Source organism: Camelus bactrianus, chromosome 21 (assembly GCF_048773025.1).
Source record: "Camelus bactrianus isolate YW-2024 breed Bactrian camel chromosome 21, ASM4877302v1, whole genome shotgun sequence".
NCBI classification, from domain to species: Eukaryota; Metazoa; Chordata; class Mammalia; order Artiodactyla; family Camelidae; genus Camelus; species Camelus bactrianus.
Genome location: NC_133559.1, coordinates 4,638,637 through 4,658,295, shown reverse-complemented (window position 1 = coordinate 4,658,295; position 19,659 = coordinate 4,638,637). Strand labels below are relative to the sequence as shown.

Genomic DNA, 19,659 nt, shown 5'->3' with positions numbered 1-19,659 from the left:
TACCCTCTTTCTCTCTTCATCCAGGTGGGGTCACCACTTCTCCAAATCTGAGGCAATTTAGGTCTGTCTCAGAGAGAGAGGAGGGAAGGAAGGAAGGGAAGCTGGGAAAGAAGGGCTGTAGGAGGGCTGGGCACCAGCAAGAGCAACGAGTTTGATTGTGTTTTTGTTTTCTTTTTTGACTGAGGTAAATAAAAAAGCTTTATCCTGCAACACTTGGAGATAAGAATCTGCCCCCCCACCCCCGAGAAGTTGCAGACTCTGTCGCCGTCCTTCACATCAGGCTCTTCCGGTACTGACTGTGCTGCATGGTCTGTCTGAGTGGGGAGTCGGGGGTCTGCAGGTCCATCTGTCTGTACAGGTCCCTCAGCTCCCGGACTTCCTGCAGCACCCTCTTTGCCTGGCTCCAATTTGATGACGCTTCTCCCAGCAGCCGCTCTGTCTCCAGCAGCAGCTGCTCTGACTCAGAATCAGGAGGAGACCGAGGGGGGTCCTTGGCCTTTCGCTTCCCATCTCCCAGTCCCTGAACTTCTGCCAGCAGCTCCTGAGTCTTCTCCAGTTTCTTTGCTACCAGGTCCTGGATCCGGGACAGCTGCCCCGGGTGGGGTGGGATGGGCGCTGGGGGGTCCCCACCCTGGAGTTGGAGGGTGCGGGCTGGTGCAGTGTCCCGCTGAGACAAAATCTCCTCCAGGGAGGCACAGCGGCCTTTTTCTGTGGGGGCCAACTTCTTGGGTGCCTGGGGGGTGTAGGTGGCCCCTTTATCTGGCTTTTCCCAAAGTCGAGGAAGGACGCTTGCCCGGTCTGAGGAGGGCTGGATGCGGTCTGAGTCTGCTCTCCGCCGGCTGCCCGCCAGCTGGGCCACAGATTTGTCCAGGTCGACCCGAAAGCTCTCAGCACAAGAGGTTGGTTCCTCAGGGGAAGGGTCTTCCTCCTGGATCAGGTCCAAGGTCAGCATCCCATCCGAGGTAGAGGTTGAAGCCTGCAGGGGGAGAAGGTGGAATGAACGGGGTAGATGGTCATCAGTGGGCATTTTAGGACTGACTGCCTGAAAGATGCAAGCTGTGGCCATTTTCCTCTTCGGCGTGCTATCCCTGAAGCCCCTCATTCCCGACAGCCCTGTGGCTTTGTTTGCTATTTCTTATTCCTTTGACAGTGATTTGAACTTATTTCTTTCTTTTATTTTTCTGTGATTTAAAGTAATTTCTTCTGCTTGTTTCCCATATTTTTCACTTTATTATGAACTTCCTGAAGAGCTTCTTTTTCCTCTGTATTGTGGACTCTAAGGATCAAACTGGGTTTGACACATGCAGGATACCTGGCATGAAAGGGTAACTGTCCTTTTCCATCTGTATCCTCTGAGCCACACACCTCAACCCCCTCTGCTATTTGGAACCCAGAACCCCTTGCCTTAAAATAAAACGTGTTCTGTTTTCAGAATACTGTAATTTAAAAAAAGTGATAAGGGTTTTCAGTACCTCATATGTATTGATACATATGTTGTTTCAATCATTCCTCATGGCAACCCTTCAAGTGGCATGACTACTGCCTCACTTAACAGTTGGAGACAAGCAGTTTCAGGGACTCACAGAGAGAGTACAGGTTCCAACCCAGTTCTGTCTGATTCCAAAGCCCACGTTCCTTCTACTGTGCTGACTGCCTCTTTTCCTAGACACTTAGAGCTTGGACAAATGAAAGAAAATCCCATTGTTCTTCTAAATGCCTGCAGTACGTAATGTTGTTACCCATCAGGATAGCTAGCCACATGACAGTATCTTCTGTTGCCTTGTACTATATTCAGTTCTTCCATTTTTCACTTTCCTGTGGGTATGTCTCATTTTCCCCAAAGGATGATAAAAGTTATTGAGGGCAAGACTTTTGAATTCACAGTAGGTGCTGAATAAATATTTTTGCTTTAGAGGAATGAGGCAGGGGAATGGGGTGGAGGGACTTCCCTAGCCTCTGACCTTGGTATCACAAATGCCTCTGGTGTACTATCTGAGATACAGTCCTGTCTGAGATGAATGGACATGGAGTTGGCCCTTCAGCAGTTTTTACTTTCTTACAGTCTTACATACCACGGCCATTAGATGTCCCCGAGTTGGGGGGCGGCGGGAGTGTTGGATTTTTGCCCTGTCTCGAGTTGGGTGGGCGAGATAGCTGTCTTCCTCAACGGTGACCTGAAGAGATGCACTGTGAGCCATGGATGCTCTTTAGAGACTCTCTGTCCCAACCCAGCTTCCCCGATGCCTGAACATGCCTGGATGGGGAAAAATCCCCCCCCCCCATAAACTGCTTCTGAGCAAATCCAACGGCAAGGGACATGAAGGGGCTTCTTAAGCTGGCTCGGGGCTGGCCCGTGCATCAGAAAGCAGAGAAAGAGGAGTTGGCAGAAAAGACTTGGAGAGAAGATAGGAGAACAGGTTTTCAAAAGGGAGATAAAGAAGTAGAGCTGGTAAACGAGGCCTGCATCATTATTTCCCTCATTAGTGAGTCACAGCACTTCCCTCTGCCTCAGCGTCCCTCTCCCCACAGTAAGTCCCCTGACCTCATCCAAGATGCGGTTCTTGGCTCGAGTGATAGCGGAGTTGAGGGCACTGATCCACGATTCCTTCTCTTCTGGACTCACTGCCAGGAAGACCAGGTTGGGTGCCTGTGAGGGGAAGATTCCTGTTTCAGCCAGGATTTTAGAATTGGCCTCACCTTGACAGTGAAGAAATAAGAAATTATAATCTCATTCTCTTAGACCCAGCTCCTGGAAGGAGAGAGTCTACTTCTGGAGTCATCTGTGACTTAAGGAAACCAGCCTCTCTTCCTGAAAAATGCCACAGCTTGGAGGCTGTTTTAGAAAAGACCAAGGAGGAACTCAGAAGGGTACTAGACATTAATACAGCACTCGAGGTAATTAGAAGAGGTTTGGTAAAGGATGCGTACTAAAACAAAGACCTTTAAATGTTTGAAAAAATAGAATGTGACAGGAATGGCTTCACAGGTAAAAGTGACTGTCTCCCAAGAGAGGGGGTGTGTGTGTGGTGGGGGAGGTAGAGAGGGAGAGAGATGACCTTTGTGGCTAGACAGTTTAAGGGCTGGCTTGCCCAGAGGGAAGGAAATGGTCACAATATTCTCACGTTAAATAATAAAAGTCAGCAAGAGAGCAATAATTCAGGGCCTCTGAGCTGAGAGAGAGCTCCTGAAGGGGGAAGGTGCCCTCCCCTGCATCCCCCCTTCCCTGACCTGGTCAATGTTCCAGTGGCCAAGGTGGCAGGAGAAGCATACCGTGTTCCCAGGCTGTCTGGAGTGGGCAAGAGCGAACTTGCTATGATTCTTCTTGCTCCTGCTCTTGGATTTCCGGAGCTCTTCACACTTCTCATAGTCACTCAGGTCGAACACCTCTTGAATATTTTTCTCATCTTTTACCTAGGGGAGGGTTGGAAGCGAGGTGATAAGGATAAAATTACTTAGTCCTTGTCCCCAAATTTTAAGTTTAAATCAGTCTTGGGAACCAGAAGCCTGACGGCGGGGGTGGGGTGGGGGTGGAATGGCAGGATAGAAAAAGGCTGCCCTACCCAAGGCCCACAGAGGCCTGAAAGAGAGGGGCAGCCCCCAGGCCCTGACTCCTCTAGTGGGTTTCCACTTAAACCCCTTGTCCACAATCTCTTCAGCCAAGCTACCATTTCCAGAGCCCCAGCAGGTCTGCCTTCACCATGACTCCTTCAGAGGACAGTTACAGGGCTAACAGGTTAATCCTATCATCCTGAAGTAAGCAAAACCCAGATGGTCCTTGACTGTCCAGAGGGAGGAGGTAAAGGGGGTGTCTGAGGGGAATGAAGGGCTCCCTCTGGCCTCTCCCCTCTTATGTTTATATTGTTCTTTCTTACCATCCCCCTCCCCTCCCTGCTGCTTCCTCAAATATATACTATTATGAAAAGAGTTACCTATTTCAGGAGCTTTAGCATCACAGGAACAACAGCCCCTGTGTTCAGTTTGTTGAGTCTGTTCAGACAGGCTGAAAAATACACCTGTACTTCCCACCTCTCCTTCCTCCCTCCAAGGTACCATGATAACCCAACGTAGCTCCCAAGGGCTTGAGAAGCCATTTAAATCACAACCCTCTCTCTAGGCGAAGATGCACTTACACTCTTCCTAGAGGACTAAATTTCAGACTTGGAAAAAAGTGTTCTGCTGCCTCTTTCCATGATTCCAGTTTGACTGCCTAAATCCCCTTACTGCCAGGAAGTTCCTCCTTGTGTCTAAACTGAGCCCTTGCTGTTTGTAGAACCTATCTTGCACCCAGTTCTACCCTGAGCAGCTGTATCCAGCATTTGGCTGTTAACTCTCTAGCTGAATGTCTAATCAGAGACCAGCATTCTGTCTACATCCTCCAACCCCAGCCAGCCTTTTCTGAGCTCCACAAATTCCATTAACATCTCTGCCAAGGTCCGTTTTAGACCTCTCTTGAGTTTTTTCTCCTTTTCCCTAAGGTGATCCCATAATGCTCGTCCTCTAAAGCTGTGAGCTGGCTTGCAAGAGGGGAGGAGACTTTGTCACTAGCACAGACAGAGCAGCTTGTGATTAGAAAATCCTTTCACCCTCTGCTACTTGAGCCTGGGATTGGAAGACTCTGAGGAGTGAGCTTGTTCGTGGTTTCCTAGGATGAGAGAAAAACCACCAGCACTTGTCTTGTTAAAACTAAACAAACAGACAAAAGTAGCCTCCTATCTTCCTTGGAAGACATCCACCCTTCCTGACTGGAATTATTTCACAAAAGAGACCCCAATTCCCAAGCTCTGAAATAGGAGTTGTGTGTGTGGAGTTGACTTCATCCAGCCCCCTGGTTCTCGTCAACCTTGCAGTTGGGAAGTAGTTCTCTCTTCCATTCCCCAGCCCATCTCTGCTCTTGTATCTGCCCATCTGACTTGCTGTTGGACCCAGGGGACTGACACAGACCCATTCAAGTGAATGGCTGCTCATAAACCACCTCTGTTTGTTTCCTCTAGGGCTCTCCCCTATCCTGAGCTCTTGACGAGAGGCCTTGAAGGATTGTGGGTGGAAGTGGACAAGATGCTGGCAAGGGGTGTCCCAGAACAATTCCCAGAAACATGCAGCAGGGATGCAGGGTGAGGCATCACTCCTCTCCCCCTCCTTCCTCAGAGTTGAGACTATCAGCAGAGGCCAGAAATCTTGGAGAGGAAGGTGCTGGGTGTGTGTACGTAGCCAGGGGAAGAGAGTTACTTGTTCTGTTTTCCTTAAGGGAAGAGAAGGGAAAGGAAAGGAAAGGGAGGGAAGGGAAGGGAAGGGAGGTATTCTGACTTGGACATGACTGATAAGGAGCTCTGGGGAGCAGGAGACATTGACAGAGGGTAGCCCTTGATAGAGCAGGGGTAGGAGATGGGGTGAGGCATGCAGTAGGACAAGCATATTCCAATGTTCAGGGAAGATGGACAACTCCAAGACCTTAGTTCTCCACTGTATTGTTTTTGCCCATCTAATTCCCACAGTCTCATTTATAATTACCACCCTCCAAAGTCAACCCTTCCTTTCCTCTGGTTGTTTGTCCTTGGCCCACAGAAAGGAATTTTTCCCATGCTTGCCAAAAAAGATGCCCTGAACCCAATTTCCTCTACCATGAGGTCCCCCTAAGGTCTAGTTTCTGTTCTTATACATCAGCCCCACGATCATAAGGAGCCCTTTGACTGAGAATGAGGAAAATGATTATTAACAACAAAAACAGAAGGATTTCTTTGGTGGAGGCAGTTGTGGGAGACCTTGCCTTTATGAGAGGAAATAAAAAAGACTAAAGCAAATTCTAGGGGAGAGGGTTAGGAATTTTCTTGCCTTAACATGCAAATTATAATCATACTACACGTTAAAAAAATCTTGCATCTATTGACTCTGGAACTTTTGGAGAGTGACAGAATAAAGCCCACCATCCTCGGTCAGTTTCACCTTTAACTCAGGCCACTGTAGCATGGAAACTGGCTCCAAGGAAGAGTACTATCAATAGGCTTGTTCCCTCTTTTCCTCTGCCCTTCTCAGCAGGGGGCAGACTAGCAGTGGGCAGATGGCCCCATGACCAGTCAGATGCTCCTGACTCACAGGACACCAGACAGCCTAGGCTGAGGTCATTCCATCCTTGCCCCTGTCTCAGTACCCCTTCCATCACAAACATGGATCAACCACACTCTTTCGCCCCCAGACTGTCCTTTGGACAATAAAAACAAACAAACAAAAAAAGGTCTTCTTCCTTCTACCCTTTCCCTGTTCTCATGTTTCCCCACTGACGTGTGGGAAGTTCTCCCTGATTGCTCACTAGTTTCCTGCCATTATGAAGTTCGGGGAAGACAGGAGGTACACTTTGACACTTGCTTTTTTTTCCTTTTTTTTTAACTGGGAAGCCAGCAAATTGTGGAAAAACCTTCTGTCCTTCTGTAGGATTTGGTTGGGTAGAGGTGACCCTTAAAAATAAATCCTCATGTCAAAGTGTTCTCTCACCTCCCTCCATCACCAAGTTCCTAGCTTAGTGTAAACAGTAAGGTTTAAACACCCTTAAGAGGGATCTCTTTGGCCCCAGCACAGCTTAGTTCTTCCTGAGCTGCCTCAGTGTTCTGTTCAGATGAATACTTTCTCTAGGACCGAGTGTGTGTCTGTTTCAACACCATAAAAGGATTTATTTACCTAAATATAGTCTATGCAGAAAGCAGAAGAGGTTAGAACTCAGGGAGGACTTCCTAGTTAGCCCTGGGTGAGGGAACACAGGATGGGGTGGGGAAGGGCCATCCTATCAGGGGAACTCAGAACAGTCTCCTAGGCTATGCTGACAACAGTTGCAGAGGTAGGGACTGGAATGACTTCTAACACATGCAGGGGCAGTTTCAGTTTCTCAGTATTGCTACGTGTTACTGATCCCAAGAATTAGAGATAAAAGGGAGAAGAGTCTGGATTCAATATGTGGGCTCAGGTTCTGACCCAACGTGGTCTGTCTTTTTCATTTTAACTATAGAGCCAAAGACACAGAGACATGCAGGGGTTCACAACTCCATTCTTCCTTCTGATAAAAATGGGGGTGCTGGGCAGGAGGAAGTGGAGGATGAGATCCTTGCCTCTTTTTTTTTTTGAGTTGGGGTGGGGAACAGAGAACACATGCTGGTTAGGGACATTGGCTTCAAAAGAAATTAACTGTCTGCCACTCACCAATACTCTACCCCAGGTCATAGGAGGCTGACCCTGGGTTGTGTGTCTGTTTTCTGTGATTCAGGGCAGCCGTACTACTGATATGACTTGCATATGTCCCCACTAAAGACAGGAAAGGGGAGGCTAGCTGGGTTGGGGTGGCAGGGACAGGAAGGAGTGGAGAATAAGCTGAACAGAGTGTTTCAGCAGCAACAGCAAAGAAAAACGAATCCCACATTCAGCTAGAGGCCAGGATAGGGTAGGGGGCAGAAGGGGACACTCGGAACTTTTAGGACATCTTGGGAAGGAGTTGTCGTAGTTGTCAGAAAGGTTTCTCCAAAGAAAAATCTTTAACTAAAATGCAAACTCAACTTCTAATTCTAACTCAGATCTTTTCACTAAAGGGTGACCTTTCTCTGCAGGGAAGATGGGGTAGAGACCAACCAGACCAATGAACTCGCTTTTGGAACAAAATGAGGGATTAGGTAAGGGGAGACCAGAGGTAGATAAGACCCCTGCAGAGAGACAAAGTGGGGACTATGAGAAAACAGGGATAGTTACCGGCAAAGGCCACCTACCTCCTTTTCGGAGATGTAGAGCTGGTCACCTTTTAGCACCACGTAGCGGTTTTTCCAAATCTCCCTGAAAATCCCTTTCCCGCAGAATTTTCGTACCCAGCCGACCTTCTCAGGCGGTGCAGACTGATGATTTCCATCCTGAGGCCCCTGCCCCCGGGGCCAGATGAGAACCGCGCGATTAGGTGATTACAGCTTTTTCCTCCTCTCTTTCCGTCCCCCTGTCCCCTCCTTCCCGTGGCCGCCCCGCCGCAGCGCGAGTCAGGGAGCCCCGCGCTCGCTCCCCACTTCTTCAAAGCCTTTCACTCCGAGGAACTCTCTCCCCCATCGCTCCCCTCCCCTTTCTCCCAAATAAACAACTGGAACTGCCAGGGGAAGGGGTGAGGGCCCGGCTGGAGCCAAGGGGTGGCCTTCAGGTCTCCGCCGGGCCCCCAGCCCCCTCCCCCAGCCTCCTTCCTCGCCGCGCCGGGATTAACAGCATTTTATTTTATTTCTCATTGTCTTCTCGCCACTGCAGAGCGCGATGCCAGCGGCCGTCGGCCGCTCAGGGAGAGGGAGGCCGGGGGTCGGACAGAAACTCAGCCAAGTTAACCCCCAGACCAAGTAAACAAACAAAAGCCCCCTCCAGCGTCTCGTCGTGGGGCCCGGCGCGCCGAGGCCGAGGCCGAGGGGACCGGCGGCTGGGCCGCCTCGGGCAGGGGGCTGGCGCCTGGGGCCCCTGGTCCCCAACCCGGCCGCCCACGGCCCCGACGGGGCCGGGGTCCTCGGGGCACAAAGTCAGCGGCGGGAGCCGGGCGGGCGGGCGCACTCACCCTCTTGGTGGAATTGTTCTTCTTCATCATTCCCGGCGTGCGGGCGCGGGGGCCGAGGGGCGGCCCCGCGTCAAGGGCCGAGGCCGCTTCGAGGGGGCTCCTGTCCGGGGGGGAGGGTGCGGAGAGGCCCCCGGCGCCGCCGCCGCCGCCGCTCCTCCCTCCCTCTCCCGGACTCTCCCCTTCTTTGTAGCTCCGGTTACACTAAAGGCCGGCCTCCCTCGCGCTCGCACACACATGCACGCCCGCTCCCCGCCCCTCGGCGCCCTCCATCCCCGCGCCCACGCGGCCCGGGCCCCCGAGCGCGCCCCCGCCACCCGCCCTCCCGGCCCGGCCCGGCCCGGCCGCTCCCCCGGCCCGGCGCGCTGTGGGCGGCCCAGCCCGCGCCCCGCAGCTCCATCCACCCGCTCGCTGACGTTGCGAGTTCAGAATAAAGGGCGAATCGCGGAGCCGGAGAGAGTGCGCTCCCCCCACCCCCCTCCTTTGTTTCTGACTCACTGAGGGTGAAGAAGACAGACCTAAACCCCGCCGGAGAACGGCGTCTGGAGGGGCAGAGAGACCCAGACTCGCACCGACAGCCAGAGCGAGAGGTGGAGCCAGAAAAGACAGCCCGGGCGGACCTGCAGAGCGAGACCGCGGGGGCGGATGGAGCTGGTGATGGAGAGACAGGGAGGTTTAGGAAGACCGGAGATAACCTAGATCGTGATCATCTCCCTCCCAAACCCAAAACAAAAACAAGAACGCGAGCTGGGAGGGCGCGTTACCCAGAACGGGCATCTGGAACTCACACTACCCAGGTGGTCGAGATAGTGGTCTGGGCAGGTTACACCTTGGGGAAAAGTTTTATGTTTTGGAGGTTATGGGTGTGTAAGGGGGACGCGATGGGAGAGAAGTTAATATTAATACACATTTCTTCCAGTTTACAAAGCCTCAGGCCTTATTCGAGTCTCAGGAGAAAAACCCTAAGTATGAGGTAGTTATTATGATCTCCACTGCAGAGAGAAAAGTGAGATTCAGAATGGCTGAGGGATTTGCAGACACACACTGTAAGCGCTGACAGGAATAGAATTTTGTCTCCAAAGCTCTGGTCTGTGAGACCAAGTGGCTTTAAAAATAAGCTCGAGGTGAGGCTTATACTTCCTACTACCTGAGTCTCTCTCTCTCTGCTGCACTGGCATGTCAAATATCCACCCTGTCCACCGCACTGAAGTCCAGTAGAGGGAGGGGCTCAATGCCCAGAGGATGCCCTGACTGGGGGAAACTGCTGATCACTTCTACGCTGGATCTGCCTCAGAGCCTACACACCAACATCTTGGTAAATTCTTTTTTTTTTTTTTTTTTGCTACATATTTAATGGGAAGAGGAGTATCAGGAAACCTAGGTTTGGGTTTCATAAAAAAGCAAAACAAAACAACAACAAAAACCCTTGGTTTTATCACTGCTCTGTGGCCTTTGGTCAAGTCACTGAATTTCTTTGGGCCTCAGTTCCTCCACGTATTAAGTAGTGGGATGAACTGCCAATTACATCGATGAGGAAAAATAGGGGAATATGTGAGATGACCCAAGAAAGTCCTTTGAAAATATAAGTATTGCCCTCTAGGGCTAATTTCTAAGTAATAATAAGCTAACAAACACATTGCCTGGCATATGGTAGGCATGCAGTAACTACAAAATGAAGAAAAACCCCTGGCTTAGAGAAGTGGGAACAAGAGAGAACCCTTTTTGTAGAGATGTCTTGAGAGAAAACAGTACTGGTCAAATTTGTGGTCTGAGAAGTGGAGTGGTCTTGGTTTTTCTGGTATCTGGCAAATGAAGGAGGGGACTTCTCTCTTTTCCCAGCCCCTCTTCCCCCCCAATCCAATAATATTCTTCTTAACCTCTTTTCATTTACCATATTAATTCTTGTATTTTAGATTGATAGATGCTCTTACATATCATGTCTTTAAGTCTTTAGTGCCACCTTGTGAGGCATATAGAATAAATGTAATTCCCACTTGGAAAATGAAGAAACAGGGCATGGCAAGTCAATTGACTTGCCCAAATTTACACAACAAGTTACTGGCTAACTAGATTAGAATCCAGATTTTCTGACTCCACTGTACTGTTTACGCTTGGTGTACACACACACACACACACTCTCTCTCTCTCTATCTCTCTCTCTCCTTTCCCCTTCCTGCAATCTGTTTCCCACCCTCTCTGTTTAAAAAGTGACTTTTAAAAGAATGAGAAAATTCTGGGTATCTTCGTGAGGAAGCAGAGTGTCCCAATGTGCTAGGAACTAGCCTGTCTGATCTTTTGAGGGCTTGCTGGCCAGGCAGATAGGAGTGGTTTGGACTTATGGTTTTAACAGATTCTGGTTTATGGGGAAAAAATTAATTCATGACTTGTCCCATCTTACTCCTTTCCCTTCCTTTTAGTCAGCAAATATTTGAGTGCCTCCTACAGGCAAGGTACTGGGGTCCTATGTGCTGCATCAGGCAGAAGCTGGAGCTGTGCATAACATTGGGCAGAGGGGCTGCTAAAAAGTCAAAACCCTCCAAAGTAAGTTTCAGATTCCAGAACAGATGCATGTGGGCTGGAGAACCCTTCCTGCCTATTTGCTCCTGAAGATGTTTGAAACTGTTACATAAATCTCAGTTTTTATCCTCATTAACCTGCACTGCTGCACAGCTTCATCTTACCATCCTGCCCCCACCTTCACTCACTTTGTCTCCCTTTGTCCTTTTACTCACCCCTCTTTCCATAAGCCATACTCTCCTTCTGGCCTGCTCTTCAAGCTGACTTCTGTCTTACCAGGCGAACCTCATGGCACCTGAATTGGGATCTGTGAATTGGGACTATTTCCAAAGACCAATTCTTAAGTTAGAAATCTCAGAGTAAGAACTTAGGAGTTCCTTTGCACATTTTCATAGCACCGTCTCCTCGGTGAGCTCGACACTGCTACACACACAAACCACAAAAACAACTGAAGCCAATTTCTCTCTTAGGTGGAGATAAGATACTGCAGGTACTCATGGTGAGCTTACCTCCCTAACTGCATCACCATGGATAAGACACAACTGTCAGCTGCTTTATTCTTAAACTGACTACTTTATAAGTAACTCCCCTTAGAGGAAGAAGGGAGCCATTAGAGATAAGGACTTGTGAGTTGTTGCTTGCACATTTATTGGACAAAAACTGCTATCCAAACAGTTGTTTAGCTGAAAACAAGCACCTTGGCTTTTGTGGCGTAAATGGGACAAATAGGTTTTGACTGGCGTTTCAATCTATGGAAGAGAGGTCATTAAAAGCATGAGACCTTAATTTAAATGAAGTTTTTAAAGGAAAAAAAAATAAAGGGCCAGTAATAATGTAATCAACTCTGTACATCTTAAATAAAAATACAAGTCTTTGATACTTAATAAAGAAATGCCAACATCTGGCATCAAACATGCTGAAGGTAAGGCTCGTTTCTCAGACTTTTTGATATTGTTAGCTGTGTGTAGGCACAGTGGAAGGTGAATAACGAGAATATTAAAAAAGTATCTGCTCTTATTCTTCTTATTCCAAAGAGTTATCTTGCCAAGAGAAAGGGAAGCACAGGTAATACTGCTTGGAGGAAGGAGGTTTCTGTTTATTTGAAAAAACTATGTAACTTGTCAAATGCTGTGTTTAAAATTTGTTTTCCTAGGTGAAGACTGCCTTACTTTTTTATTATTAAAAAAAAAAGTACCCAAAGGACCCCCGAAAAGCAAAAACAAACAACAACAACAAAACAAACTCATTAGGCATTAGGGCTTCCCATGAGTGTAAGGTAAGAAACAATGGCTGAGAGGTGTGGGGAAGGGAGATGGACAGGATGACCCTTCAGCTCTTCCCTCCGTTTCATGAACTGCTGATTAATGTAGCGGGATGGAAGACAGGAATCCAATTATTTTGTAATGATTTTGTATCCACAACTTGGAGACAGGAATCAATCTTATTTACTATTATTAGTCAAATTTCACTGAGTGTTTACTGTGTACCAGACAATGTTCTAAGTGCTTTAAATGTATTCTCTCATCTCATTTAGTCCTTACAATCCTATGAGGAAGGTACTTTATTAATCTCTTTTTATAGATGAGGAAACTCAGCCACAAAGAGACTTAATAATAACACTCACCAAACCACATAACTGTGACATTGATTTGAGCCTAGGCTATCTGACACTAGAGAATGATAATTTATCAACATAAAAGAAAGGGTTAAAAAATACATTACAGAACGCCAGGGAGGGGCTGTGCTATGATTTGAGGACAGCATAATTTCCTGGCATTAATGACATTATCACTTTCCACTGCTTTCAAGAGAAGTGAAATTGACACAAGAATTTATTTGCCTTGACATACTATAAATACACTTCGAGTAGAGGCAATGCCTTCTCTGTTTGGTGTAAAGCCAGCTTATGCCTCATCTCAAGAATTCCCATAAGTAGTTATTAACCCCAAAGAAACAAAAACAAATCACTTGTATCTTTTCACAAAATGGATTTTTATTGTAGTCATACATGGTTTCTCAGTACCACAGAAAATTGCAATTTAGGGACAATTTTTGGATGGTTCTTACAGAAATATGATAAGTTTTTAGAAATGAGTTGTGCAGGAATGTGGTTAATAAAAAGTAAAAAGGGTCAAGAAAAGAGAGTCTATAGCATGTGCATCTAATTTTTACTTTTTTGAACTCTAAGCTCTGATAACCCTTTTCTCAGGTAAGATCCCAACAAAATCCATCAGAAACTGAAGTGATTGTGCTATCAAATACAAGGAATACATTTATTTATTTATTTGATAAAGAAACCATGAGAAAAGTGGGTCAAAAAGGGCTCAGACTTATTCTCAACTCATCACTGGGAGTCTTGGTGTCTGTGCCAACAGTCCAGGAATCAGCAGGCTACCTGGAGATGGGTTATAACAACAAGCACAAAACCCAAGGCTCTTCTCCAACACCTCTGGGCAGGGGAGGAAGCCTGCAGCGAGGCAAGAGGGGAAGTTGTGCCATTCTTCTCACCTCTCCATCACCTTTTCATCTTCTGCTTGCTGACCTTGATGTAACTTGAGAGCTCTCCTTGCTTCGGCTGTGCAATCCAGAAGCCAGAACTTCCTCTAGGAAACTGACCAGTAGATTAGAGGTTACTCAAAGGAAAAAATAAAGCTTCTCCAAACAGAATATCTTGCTGATGACATCTAACTAGATGGAAGGGTATCATGAATAGTATGCAAGAAGCACAGGTCTGATATTTGGGTGCAGAATAGAAGCTCAGGTGAGCACTACAACATCCAGACTAGAAGGAGAGCCCCTCTGTGCTCTTCCCCAGGGTTCCCAACTGTGTTTTTTTTTGCATTAAACTTGTAAGATCTGTTAAGACTAATATTTCAAGTTTGAAATTTCTAGTCAAGAACCCCCAAATTTTAAGGGCAAGGCTACTACATGAACTCAGAACCATGTTACATGTGTCTCTAGTCTCTTCTTCATCTGATCTGCTCTCCAAAGTGGCACCAGAGTTAGTTTTCAAAAATACAGGTTCTATTCTATTGCATACTCTCCCCTCTTCTGCTTTAAAATCTTTCTTTTGCTTACAGAATAATCTACAGATTAAAATTCAAGGCCCTTCATAATGTGGCCTAATAATAACAAATACCTGTATTTATTTTGTTCTGCGAACTGTTTTAAGCCATGTGTGCATGTATACACATACACATATATATGTAGTATGTGTATATATGCTATTATCCTCATTTAAAAAATGAAGAAACCAAGCTCTAGAAAGGTTAAGTGACTTGCCAAGGTCACAACAGCTAGTAAGTGGCTTAGCTGGGAGTCAAACCCAGGCTCTAGAATCCATGCCCTTCAGCACCACACAATACTGTCACTTGTCTGGTTCCATTAGCCACAGTGCAGCCTATGTGCCATCCATGCCCAACCATTCTCTGTTCCCTAAATGTGCCCTAAGCTTTCATACCTTTCTGCTTTGGCTCTTATAATGTCCTATGTCTGAAATGATAGACTACCCCTTCTCTGTCTGATGAAATCTTTTTTTATCCTTTAAGGCTGAGGATTAAAAGTCACCTTTTCTGTGACGCCTTCCCAAACTCCTCCATGCTGAACTAATCACACCCATCGTTATTATCACTGTGTCCCACAGCTAGGTTAGCACCATATTATTATTACCTAGGTACTCTATATATTATTGTTGACAAAACAGACTGTGAGTTCCTTAGGGTGGGACTAAGATTTATTCGTCTTGGATCTCCAGGGTTTAGCACAGATGGTTGACACCTAGTAAGTGCCCAATAAAGGCATACTGAATAAACGAATTAATTAAAATAGCTACCCATTGGCAAGAGAGCCTTCTCTATAACTCAGGAGTTTGGAGGGCAGATCTTGTAAGTATGCTGGACTCACTCTCAGGATACAGATCTATAGCAGACAGAGGGCTGGAGAAATGACCAGGTACTTTATTATTATCACTGTTCTGCACTTTTAGACCTGGAAGATTTTGGGCTTAGAAAATTTAAATTCCAAATTCCTTTGCAAAAGAGGAAAATGGTTAAGTAGAGAGAAAGGAGTAGAAGCTAAATCCATCGAGTCCTCCACTGAACGCAACTGTTAACATCAGCATCTCTGTCTAGCCTGGCTTTTTGGCCAGTCGGACTGAGACATCTGGAGGTCAGGAAACAAGTGTCAGGAAATGATACAGCGTTGCTTTTTTTTTTTTTTTGAAAGATAACACAAGAAGTCTTTGATTACTGACTTTTAGTAAGAATGAGACAAATATGCTGAGAAATCCTATAGGAATTTATCAGGTGATCTCTGCTTCACATGAGACTCTGCCACATGTGCAAAGGAAAGGAGTAACTTCCCTGAAACTATACTTAAAGATCCTCCTCTGTGTGTTAACAAGCCCCACATTCTTGACTGCAAAGAGAAAACACTATTTATATTTGCCAAGCCTAATTTTGTTTCCTAGGGCCATTGTGGCTTTTTAAAAAGTATCTATTTGGGGACTTTGATGAGTCACTGCAGAATGCTTTAAAAATTATGGGTGATGAACATATCAGTAGCTGCACCCCAAATTTAGACTATGTTTAAAAACAACAAAAAAGAATGCTTTTTCTTTTCTAGATTTCTTTTAAAATCCGTCTCACTTAAAAAGCAAACTCAAAAATCCCCATCCCCTCTGGTTCTATAATCCAATTCAATTTAGCTCGGTTCAATTCAATTTAACAGGTGTTTACTGAGCATCCATCATGTGGCAGGCACTGCACTGGGTGCACAAATAAACACTTGTTATGACTCCTAACTTTAAGGGGCTCTCAGTCAGAGAGATTCATAATCACAATGCAACGTGAGACATGGTATAAACAGAGACAGTACAAGGAGCTAACCAAAAGGATTAACACTACTGCTTGTCTTGGATTGTTCTGTCTTCAAGGGTGCTTTCCCAGCTCTAATGGAGAGAAGGAAGGTGGGCAGAAAAAGGTCCTGATCTAAAAAAATCAACCTCAAAAAGCCTTGTATCACACGTTGAAAAACAAGTTTCTTCACTCTTAAGTCTTCAGTAAGGGAATAGAGACTAACACAGGATTTTAAATTTTGATTACTAAAATAATTGAGCTGAACAACTGTGTACCTAAACAAAGCTATATATTACACAAAATCTCTCTCTCTCTTCCTTTTTTCACTATACTCCACAGATAGAAATTACATGTGAGTTTCTTGTTATACCGAAGACACCAAAGGAATTCAAAATCAAATCAAATTTCAAATCAAATTTAGAAAAAAATGAATGGAATTTCTGGGGAGCAGAAAAATAATGATAAAAAAACCCCAAGATATTTGCCTTAGTGGAGTGATAAGCTTCTAATTATAGTCAAATACTTAGCTGGAAATGCTGAAATACCAGAGTAGGTGAGAGAGAAGGATAGGATGGAACTTTTAATAGCTCAAAATACTGATGATAGTTTTCAGAGCTACTACTTTGTTTTAGGCCTCTTTGTTTTTGTGCATACTATTCCCTCTGTCTAGAATGCTGTCCCACCCCCTCACATTTTATCTAGAGAAATTATGCAACTTTTAAAACCTGACTCTCTCTCACATTATCACTCCTCTAGGAATTTGTCTACGTGCCCATTTTCCATGTAAGCATATGAGTTTTTTGAGGGCACAAGTAATATATGAATACATTCTTCTTGTAAAAGTTTTAAATAGTACACATAAAGCTCAAGTCTTCCTTCAGTCTTCCTTCCCCCATCACGTCTTTCTTGAGATAACAATTTGATCAACAAATATTTATTAAGCACTTACTATGTGCCAGGAACTGTTTCAGAAGGTGTGAATATAGCAATAAGCATAGTAAAAAAAATTCTGCTCTCATGAAATTTATATTCCAGTGGAGGGGGGAGAGAGATAAAATTGATAAATAAAATATAATAATAATAATAGCAGCACAACAATAATAATGGTGAACACATCCGTTACCAAATGTGAGGCACTATTCAATAAGATAGAAACTAACCCACTTCACAAAGGGGCACAGAGAAGTCAAGGTCTTACATGTTGAAAGTGACAGTGTTGGGATACAAACCCAGACAATCTGTTTTCAGAGTTTGTTCTCTTAACCATGATGCTACACTGCCTCTCTGAAGTATGTTAGGTGAAGAAAATGCTGTGGAGAAAAATAAAGCAGGTTTGAAGGAGAGTTGGAGGTGTTGGTGTGAGATTTTAAATCCAGTGGTCAAGGAAGGCGACACAGAAACTGACATTTGAGCCGAGATGTGAATAAGGCAGCAGCAGATGTATCTGGGGGAGGAGCAAGTGCAAGGGGTCCAAGGCCTGGTATGTCCAGGGAAGAGAAAGGAGGCTGCTGTGGCTGGAGAGCAGTGAATAAGGTGTTGGGCAGTAGGAGATGAGATCAGAGAGGTTAAGGAAGGGGATGGAGGGAATGAGATCATGTTAAGGTCTGGTAGGTTATTGTAAGGATTTTGATTTTTACTTTGAGTAAGATGGGAAACATCTGGAGGTTTTGTGCAGAGATGTGACACAATTACGTCCCTGAATTACGTATTTTCACAGGATTGCTCTACTGCTATATCGAGAACAGATTATGGGGTTATGGGTGGGGCAGCTGTAATAATCCAGATGGGAAGTGATGGTGGCAATGGACCAGGGCAGTAGTGGTGAGAGGGCATTAGATTCTGGATAATATTTACTGATGAATCAGGATGTAAGTGAGAGAGGAGAGTCAAGAAGACGACAAGGTTTCTGACCTAAGCAACTTAGAAGAATGGATATACCATTAACTGAGATGGAAAGTCTGGATTATGTTTAGGAAGAAATATCAAAAGCTTGGTTTGATCATTGTTAAATATGGATGTTTACTAGACGGTCAAGTAGACGTCGAAGAAAATACTAGACAGTTGGATATATAAATCTGGAGTTTGGGGGAGAAGCTCAGATTAAAAACAGTGGTTCTCAATGGGGAAGCATGTGATTTTATCCCCAGGAGACATCTGGCAACGTCTGGAAACATTTTTGGTTGCCATAACTGGTGGAGTGCTCGGCATCTAATGTGTAGAGGCCAAGGATGTTGCTGAACATCCTGCAATGCATAGGACAGTTCCCCACAACAAAGAATTATCTGTCCCCAAACACCAGCAGTGCTGAGGCCGAGAAACTCTGGACTAGAGATGTCAGTCTGGGAGTCATTAGAGGATGAAATTTAAGGCCATGAGACTGGATGAGGTTGCCAAGGGACTGAGGTGTGGACAGAGGAGAAGAGAGGTAGGCCAAGGACAGAGTTCCAGGGGTTCAAAAATAGGAGAAATGAGCAAAAGAGGGAAGGAATGGCAAATGAAGTTAGGAGGACCAGGAAGAGTATAGTTTCTGGAAGCTAAGTGATAAAAGTCTTTCAAAGTGAAGGAACTGATCAACTGTGTCAAATGCTGCTGAACTGTCAAGTGAAATGAGTACTAAAAGTTGACTCTGGGTTTAGCCAAGTGGAGGTCTGTAGAGCCACTACAAAAGCAAATTTGTGGAGTGATGGGCGTGACAGCCCCAAGAGAGTGGCTTAAGAGAAGTGAAGTTTAAAAAATATGGGGGTTTAAGACAATATGTAAGGAGAGAATAGATAAACAAGTTTACACTGTACAGCCCAGGGAACTATATTCGATATCTTGTAGTAGCTTACGGTGAAAAAGAATATGAAAACGAATATATATATATTCATGTATGACTGAAGCATTGTGCTGGCCACCAGAAATTGACACAATGTTGTAAACTGACTATACGTCAATAAAAAAAGTAAAAAAAAAAAAAAGAGAGAGAAAATATGTAAGGAGAGAAATCAAAGACAGTGAGTATAAACAACTCGAGTAATTTTGCTATAAAGGAGGAACAGAAAAATATACTATAGGATGTGGAAAGAGGTAGGAGGTTAATAGAGGATTTTTAAAGATGGGAAGAAACCTTCTATGCTTCTATGAATGATCCAACAGAGTGGGAAAAACCCATTCAGGGTTGAGAGAGGAGCAAGTTTGGAGGGATGTCCTGGAATAGGGGTGGGATCTGAGTGAGCCCAAGTGGGGTGGGATCTGAGTGAGCCCAAGTGGGAGGGCTGGGCTTAGCTAGGAGCATTCACCACTGTGATGGGACAGAAGGCAGAGAGTAGCAGCGGTGGTGGGAGCTCTGGAAGTTCTCTTCTAATGGCTTCTCTTACTAATTAATATACATCTCGAATAGTATCTCCTTAATCTGTGTATCCTTAGTATAAAGTAGATGTTGAATTAAGTATTTGCTGAATGAATACATGAATCAGCTTAATATTTTTTTAAGAACTTAAGACCTTAGCTTAAATGTTACCTATCATAGTAAACTTTTCCTGAATATCTAACAGCAGTTTTATCCGGAGTAAGGAAAAAGAATGGCATTCAACATCTATGTCTGAAAATAGCAGGACTCTCAAAGATCAGAGGTCATCCTGATCCTCACTAGATGTATACTTTACCCATAAAGAACTCATTATTTCTCCAATGTGCTATATACCTTTTGCCTCACCTCCTGTCCTCAATTATGCTATTTCCTCAGCCCCAACAGCT

At 45.4% G+C, this 19,659-nt stretch overlaps 2 protein-coding genes across 5 annotated transcripts in view; both read right to left on the bottom strand.

Annotated features, from left to right (window-relative positions):
* Positions 1-150: 150 nt before the first annotated feature.
* PLEKHO1 (pleckstrin homology domain containing O1) lies at positions 151-9,172 on the bottom strand. Of its 3 annotated transcripts, none has more exons than XM_074349364.1 (6): positions 9,047-9,172; positions 7,743-7,889; positions 3,271-3,411; positions 2,543-2,647; positions 2,073-2,174; positions 151-976 (listed from the first exon to the last, which is right to left on the bottom strand). In XM_074349364.1, the coding sequence occupies exons 5-6, from the start codon at positions 2,079-2,081 to the stop codon at positions 272-274; spliced, it is 714 nt and encodes a 237-aa protein (XP_074205465.1). In that variant the 5' UTR covers positions 2,082-2,174; positions 2,543-2,647; positions 3,271-3,411; positions 7,743-7,889; positions 9,047-9,172; the 3' UTR covers positions 151-271. The 3 variants fall into 3 exon arrangements, with proteins under 3 accessions (XP_074205465.1, XP_074205463.1, XP_074205464.1); XM_074349362.1 differs by lacking the exon at positions 9,047-9,172 and adding an exon at positions 8,552-8,876; XM_074349363.1 differs by lacking the exons at positions 2,073-2,174; positions 9,047-9,172 and adding an exon at positions 8,552-8,878.
* Positions 9,173-13,033: 3,861 nt separating this feature from the next.
* Positions 13,034-19,659, bottom strand: part of VPS45 (vacuolar protein sorting 45 homolog) — a 48,143-nt gene continuing 41,517 nt past the window's right edge. For both annotated transcript variants that reach the window (XM_010958507.3, XM_010958508.3), the window contains one exon: positions 13,034-13,676. In XM_010958507.3, the coding sequence (XP_010956809.1) occupies positions 13,669-13,676 (8 nt within the window). In that variant the 3' untranslated portion in view covers positions 13,034-13,668. The remainder of the gene's footprint in view (positions 13,677-19,659) is intronic.